Source organism: Asparagus officinalis, chromosome 7, assembly GCF_001876935.1.
Source record: "Asparagus officinalis chromosome 7, Aspof.V1, whole genome shotgun sequence".
Taxonomy (NCBI): domain Eukaryota; kingdom Viridiplantae; phylum Streptophyta; class Magnoliopsida; order Asparagales; family Asparagaceae; genus Asparagus; species Asparagus officinalis.
In genome coordinates, this window is record NC_033800.1 from 111807522 (window position 1) to 111815826 (window position 8305).

Here is an 8305-nt window from a genome sequence, read left to right on the forward strand (position 1 = left end):
GCCGTTGCGCTCACCGAAGTCAAGGCTGCGGAAGCGAGCGGGCCCCTTGCGGTGGTGGGTGTGGGATTTGAACACGGAGCCTGCACCCTTACGCTGGGCTCTTATCACGCGACCCATGGCTAGCTAGCTGCTGAGAAGTCGGAAAGGATTAGGGTTAGGGTTTCGTGATAAGGGTGGGGAAATGAGTGTGTGGGTTTTATAGGAAGGTGGACGGCTGGGATTGAATTGATTTGGTGAGCGGGTCGGGTTAACTTCGGGTAATGATTGATGGCGTGACCTGAGCCGTGAGGGCTGCACGTGGATTTACACTACCCCCCCCCCCGCCGGTCCCTCCCATATCTGTTCTCATAGACTGAGTCCATAAGATAGGACTCGGTGGAGAGGGTCACGTGATCTTTTTAGATATCTAGTGTTGATCTTTGGTTAAGATTGCACGAGATAAAAAAAAAAAAAGCTGTCAAATTGATTATGGTAGGGTAGGTTGTTCACCAATGCTCATATGATGCCTAAATAAAACTCTTGATGATGAAAGTCAAAGTAATAGGAATTTAGGCTAGGGTTTTGAGAGGAGGATTTCATGGACTAAAATTGACAGTTAAGATGAAGGATCTATTTACCTGAGTTTAGGGTGTTGCATTTATACTCATTGTCTTGGTAGATCAAGTGGTACATGTGTCATCATCCTGATACTCGGTGGTTAATGTAGTTATTTGGCCTGCAAGTAAGTCCACATGATAGTGCCTCATTGGCATAAGATGGTACAACCGGCGTAGAGCAAGAAAGTTATGAAAGTTAACAATTAGAGAGATTAATTACTCAATTGATATCTCTTAACATGATATATTGAGGATAAGATATTTCTCAAATCTCTCATATCTAATTAGGCAAACCACCATAAAACTTAGCCTAGTTTAGATTAGGCATGGTAACTGAATGTAAAACCCTAAAAAATTAAAAAATAATTTTAAATAATAAGAAATGAATTTTATTATGATTGATGATCATTCGGGGATGAATGGATCAGATTGGAATCGACTTGAGATCGATTCGCAGTTTCAGCCCCGGTATCACGAGTCTACTAAAAATTGTTACTATTTTATTTTTAGTAATTTTTTTGTTGATCAGATGAGCATGAGATTTACGTCATTGATTTTAGAATGTCGAGATCGTATTGTGGTTAAAGTTTCGTTGTATTCTGACAACGGAGACTGAAACACTATTTTGAGAACGGTATCGCGAGTCTGTTGGTATCTGTCGCATTTGTATTTTTAATAATTTTTCTGTTGATCAGATGGATGTGTGGTTTGTACCATTGATCTTAGAATATAGATACGGTGCTATAGGTAAATTTTCATTGCTTTCTAAAAATGGGGTTTGAAATCATACTTTTAAATAATATAAAATATTACATATATATATATATATATTATTTTATTCCGCCTAACCCTATGCCACCTACCCTCTCTCACCAACCCTCCTCTCGTCACTCTATAAATATCCCCCTCCCCTTGTACTCTCCTCACACAGCAGAAAGAGAGAAAGAGGAATGTGAGAGGAGAGAGAAAGAAAAGAGTGGAAAAGAGGAATGTGATTTTGGCTATTCAGAGAGCAGGAACGGATAGGGATTCTAATTTTAGAGATCAATAAACACAAGTTCATCTCTTTTTTAACTCATCCCCAGTTAGTTTTGATCTTGATAAAAATTGATAAATAGAATTTTAGATCAAATCTCAAAAATAAAGAAAAGACATGATATTGATGAAATTTGATGAATAGAATATTAGATCAAATCCCTAAAGACATGATATTGATGAATAGAATATTTTTAAATCCCTAAAGACATGATCTTCCTAGCTAGAATTATACGTATCTGTCTATAGCCGAAATTACTGTTACTATTCATATGTACGGGTACTAATCATAAGTATTGTTACTATTTAATAATACTATTACTATTTAAACATACAGATACTATTTGTAATGACCGTAAATTTTGATACGTATTTAAATAAATTTTACTAGTATTTAACATATTATATTATATTTTATTAATACTTTTCCTAATTTCTGGAATTTTCTGAGTTTTTAAAATAAATAAATAATAAAATATATAGTCTTGTATTTTTAATTCTGCTAAATATTAATTTACGGTTTAGTGATTTTTATATATAATCATTTGGTGACTAATATTATTAATAACCTTATTATATTTGATGTAAACTTGAGCATAGTATAGTAGTATATAAATATTAATAAAAAGATTTTTGGTTGATTATTAATTATTAATATAATTGAGAATATTATGTGGAAATTTCGAAATTTTTTTCCCTCTCTTAATTTCCTCCCATTTGAATTCCTTCCAAATTCTTTTTCCCAATCAGCCATAATCACTGCCAATCAATTCCCTAATCACCATTTAACTATGTCCTATTTACTCTCGTAATTCTCTCTCTCATACTTTCCTTTTTCTCCCTCCCTCTCACAATTCGACAGCTCAACCTCCTCCTCTTCATTTTTAATTCCCTGCTCTCCCTCTCTCCAATTATTCTATTCATCTCCAAGAACCTCATCTCTCTCCCTCTCTCGTTCGCCTCCGACACCCCAACCGCCGCCTCCGGCCGCCTGACCCCTTCGCCAAGCCGCACCGCCTTGAGCTCCAGCCAGCCCTCTCCCCTCCGACTCGTGACTGTCGCTCAATCGAACTCGCCGTCTGCACAACCCCACCGCCGTTCGCCGTCTCCTTCGACCCAGGCCGACGCCGACCTCTGCCGCCGCTCCTCTAGCTCCGACGAGCTCCCCGCGGCCGCCTCTCCCAGCACCGAACCCGCTCCGCTTCAAACCGCCGCCCAGACCACCTCCCCAAACCCAACAGCCTCCTCCTTCCTCGTCCAGCACCCCGACGACGCCATCAAGCCTCCTCCTATCCCTGTCGAACGTCTCATCCTCGCCGGCAGCCGCTCGACAGATCCGAGTCGTCACTGTGCCACCAGATCCTCCGAGTTCTTCCTCGCCAGCAACCCCGCTCGACAGATCCGCACTATCCCGTAGGCAAGATCTCGCATTTACATTTGTTTCTTAATTAATGATTCATATCGAAATTAATATGGTGATTAGATGTAAATGAATTATTTTATAGATAATACTGTTGTTAGTATGATGATTACATATAGTTAAATTACTATTGTGGTTAATACGTATTTTGAATATCTGCGTGGAATGATGATTGCGAGCGCACCGTGAAAATTAGAATAATAATGTTGTTAATTATATTTTAAGAATTTTGGACATGAAATGACAAGTTATGTATTAAAATTAGAATTTACGAAATTTTATCGAAAAGGAATTAATTAAGGTAATTTATAAAATAGGAAAATATTACTTTTCATGTAGAAAGGAATTAACGATTGTATTTTAAATTAATTATTATGAGAAATAGTTTTAAAGAATAATTTTGGAAAAAGAATATTATTATTTATGATAGTACGACTGATTATCGTAGAGCGCGACATTTCATGTGCAAAACGATATCAGTTTCTATTTTTCTTTTTACCGTGTTATTATATTAGAGAATACGTAAGTACGGATATTTTGTATGAGAAGTTCGGACATCCTAGCGGTAAGATAATAATGAAGTCCACTTATGTATTATTCATGTTGTATTTTGTTTACACATTTCATGATCATTATAGTTCTCATTTCTGCTTCATAAACCTATTTAATCATGTTTAACCCGTCATACTATATTCATGATCTGTTGACGTGTTGAGAACCCTAGTAGTTCATGGTCATACTATATTCATGATCTGTTGACGTGTTGAGAACCCTAGTAGTTCATGATTTAGTAGCCTTGTGCGTCATGAACAGACTTAGTGACACCCTAGTAGTTCATGATTTAGTAGCCTTGTGCGTCATGAACAGACTTAGTGACATGTGTGAGTTAGGTGGTGAACCCAAGTTTCCAAATGAGATTATGATTAACTTCGAAAAGCGAGAAGAGTTGGGATAGGGAATCATTGGTTCAGGTGATGGGATGAGATTGTTGATGTATTTTCCAGGCTCACGCCAGCGCCTTGTGTCGGCCTGGGGTGGGTCTGAGGTATAGTGATATCGAGATTATTGATTATTTTCCAGGCTCGCGCCAGCGTCTTGTGTTGGCCTGGGGTGGGTCTGAGGAGAAGGGATATTGAGATTGTTGATTATTTGAGATGAGTGATGTGATAGTTAGTTACCTGACCTCGATTCTTGGCTAAGTATGATTCTTGTGAGATGTAGGCCGGTTGTACTCCTTTTCATACCTAGATCGGGATTAATATTTAATTATCTATAATTTGAGACATATGGTATATACATGAGGGTTTCCTTGTTTGGATTATTTCGCTCGACGTACTACGTCTCGAGTTGTAGATATTTAAGTATTAATTCCATCTAGTTGTGTGATTTGGATACTTGGATGATTACCCTGATGACTAGCTGCGTGATCTTGACACTTAGATGGTTTTCTTAGTTTCTTATGATGATTTTATTTCAGTGGTAGATTGTATTTAGATTATTAGTAATTTCATTTGCAAGCTATTATTATTATTATCACTGTTTTTGCTTTGGTCGTTCGATCGTTCCTATTTCTTTCTGTGGGATCTTGCCGTGTGTTTTACACGCTGACGTACTCCTATTTTCTGGGTGTATGTCAGATTTAGGAGATGTACAGCCTCAGTTCGGGATGGTACAAGAGCCAGAGGATTTGCAGCAGTGAGGTCTTCCTGATGGATCAGAAGAACAATCTGAAGCTTAGACTTTTCTTTATGTAGTAGTTGATAAGCGCTAGATCTCTTTTGCAGAACCTTACTTTAGTCTGATATTGGATTTAGTTGTTTTAGCAGTACTTTCCTTTATTTCTGTTGGATTATGTATTTTTATATTTTTAGTTGGACCGTTTTGTAATAAGGGCGTGTTTGACCCATATGTTTAGGTCTGGGATGATTTACCATTGATGATATGTCTATTTCTTATTCTGGGTTGTTATTATATTCTTTCTATGTGTGATCGGGGACCTGTGACTTCGCATTGTACTTATTTCCAGACGCTTAGCGTATTGGATTGAGAAGAAAAAAAAAATAATAGTGTATATTTCTTCTCAATCTAATACGTCGCGGACTTGTTCACGTTCCGATTCCTGGGTATTTGGGAAGCGGGGCGTGACACTATTACTATTCCATACGTACGGGTACTATTCATAAGTGTTGGTACTATTCATATGCACGGTACTATTCATAAGTATTGTTACTATTCATAAAGACTGGTACTATTCATAAAGACTGTTACTATTCATACGTACGGATACTCCTATCATTACTATTCATACATATAGGTACTATTCATAAGTATTATTACTATTCATACGTATAGTACTATTTACGAGTGCATTACTTGTGCTCTTCTTTGTTTGAGGTGTTTTCTCTTGCATGTTAAATCGTGAACACGGGGTTCAAGCTGTACGACGATGCACACGCAATCAAGGGTGTACACAAATAGAGTTGTGATACATACACGGACATTCTGAAGAGGATTATCACAAGTATTGTTTCGATCACGTATGGGTAATAATTAATTAAAACCGCATAGATATACAAGTATGGATATCATTTATGAACACCGCTCGGTACTATTTGAGATAGTGTGTTGATATACCATTAGTACATGCCAATGAGTTGGGTTTTAGGATGCTTAATCTAGTAGTCTGTCACGCACGTAGATGCGATGAGGCTTGTGAGCCATATATCTAGAATGTCTTGATTTGGTAGTCCGTCCCGCACGTTGATGCGATGAGACTAATGAGCCGTGTACACTATTAGAATGTTGATTTGGTAGTCCGTCCTGCATGATAATGCGATAAATTATAAACTTTGCAAGGATTTACATTGTGATAATTATCTGATAGTCTGAGTCTTGGTGGACGCTATTATGAACATGACTCATCGCTGAGTCATATATGATTGAGGTACTTTACTCTTATGGGTATGCGATATTATATACTTTTGTATATATTATCTTCCAAAGAATAGTGGAAGATTGTAGGCGTATAAAACTACTTATAGGTCCCTTAACACAGCTCGGCACGGTGATTCGACAAACCAACCATCGGGCGATATATCCAAGCAGGATCGTTAGACCACAACACCAAAGCGGATTTACTGCCAAATCAGGATCCGGACTGCCAAATCAGAGCCCAAATCAACAATGAAGTTCGAATAAACAGTGAAACCAGAAAACGGGCAAAAAACCAAACACCTGGAGGGCTCGGCCAAAATCGAGCCACCAAGGTGGCTTGGTGGCCGAGCCACCTGGCCAAGCCACCCAGATCTGAGCCCAGATCTGGTTTGAGATGCCTATAAATAGAGAAGGAGGGCTCATTTTTGAGAGGTGGGACTTTTGATTAAACTTTGGAGGCGAAACTCTGCCGGATCAAGAGCTAAACCTCAGAGTTTTGGAGCTTGGAAGACTCGGGCTTTTCAGATCTGGTTTTTGGCGGTCATCCACGTCAAATAAGGCAGGAGTTCGAGAGAGATCAGATCTGAGATCCACACGATTATCCTCCGGATCAAAACTTGGTTTTTGATCCCGAGAAGAGTATCGATTTCGCTTGGTCGATTTCGATTACTTAGGGCTATTATTTCCTTGGTGAAATAATCCCCTCGGCTGTTATTCCTTTGTGAAATAGCACCCGTCATACCGTGTAGATCCGACCGGATCAAGATCACGCGGTGGTCCACGGATTAACCCCGGCGCAGGCAAAGAACTCACACAAGCAAGAGACTGCAAAACAGGATCTTGCGATTTGTTCCGAAAGAAGGAAAATTATAATTTTTTTTTCTTTGTTTGATTTTGTTGTAACCAGATCTTATAAAAAGACCGAATCCTTTGTAACCGATAAACTGTTGCTTAAGGAAATAATGACATCAACAAAGACAATTTTCCCCGCGAACAAACTGGCGACCACAGTGGGAGCCACCGATCTTGCTGTCGAGATCGTTGCGTCGCAGCCGCGGATCTCGATCCCGGTCGAGAAGGAGGTCGAGTATGAATTCGACCAACAAAAGTTCGAGGAGTATCTGTCATCCTCGTCCGGATCCACCTCCCCCCTCAAGTCCAAGAAGTTCTCCTCCAGGAGGAAAGATCGTTGGTACAAAGAAGTGCAGAATATCAACGAAGATCTCACCCCAATTGATGCCAAAGTTGCATCGGGTGAAGCTCCACCGACCTCCAACCAGGTCAGAGAGAGATTATTTCGGTTTTGATGCAGTTAGCACTCAGACAATAACTGCCCGTAATGAGTTTGGAACAGGGGGCATTGAGTTTTGTAAGTTCTCTGGAGACGATCTTTTCCTGGTTTTACTCGTACTCCACATGATAGTACAACTCGTCTGGAATTGAAGTCGGAGTAAAGCATAATCGTGCTGTTGGCACGACTTCTGCGAGGTATAACATTATCATCATCAAAACAAAAAATGTTTCCTTCTGAGGGTGAACTGCCTTCTTTGGGCTTTCAAGAGAGTTACGCGCCTCGATAACATGCTTTGTGGGCGGCGAGTTCTCAGCGGGCTCTTTGTACTTCAATATGCAAATTGGTAGCCGTAAGATGCCATGAACCTTCTTGTGATAGTTGAAGGTGGCGCGACATCCTAGCAAGTTGATTCGTTCGGGCTCTTAATCGCCCAAACGTTCTTGAACTGGAGCTTTCATCCTCATACGGAATGGACCAAGGCGCCTCACAAAACTGACCTCCTCTCCGGAATGATTCTGCGGGATCTCCGAGTAGCTCACTGGAATTACCGGTGATTCAGTGTTGGTGGTCGCTGGAGTGTTGAATTGCATCGAAGGTGGCAATGATTGTTCCTATATCCTGAATGCGCCGTTCAGAGCTTCGAGGCCTCCAACTTGGCGGATTGGTGGCGACTTCTTGCACCTTCTTCTGCAGTCTTTTGCGGGCTTTCTTGGAGCTTGAACGCCGTGCTTGCGGCTGACATGTGCGGCGGCGCTTGTGAATGCGCTTCATCGAAGTGTTGAACGATTCCGTTTGACACGGATCCATTCATTCGTTTGGTGCTTGGAAGGAGCTGTCAATTCATTTTTTGTTGAGGCTGTTTGCCTTTCCTGCCTTCAGATCGAGTAGTTATAGCGGATTCCGTCAGTGGACTCCATTGCTTCGCGAAATTGCAGGTGCCATGGCATGACGTCTGCTCTGACCGGCTCTAGCTTGAGAGAGTCACTCCGCGCCTCAGCGGGCGGAGGCATGGCGAAAACAGATTTG

General features: G+C 40.4%; 1 protein-coding gene across 1 annotated transcript in view; it reads right to left on the reverse strand.

Moving 5' to 3' along the window:
• The window catches only part of LOC109848294 (60S ribosomal protein L8-like), a 5663-nt gene extending 5482 nt beyond the window's left edge, over positions 1–181 (reverse strand). Inside the window, 1 exon segment of the mRNA XM_020417726.1 lies at positions 3–181. Within this exon segment, the coding sequence (XP_020273315.1) occupies positions 3–117 (115 nt within the window). The 5' untranslated portion in view covers positions 118–181.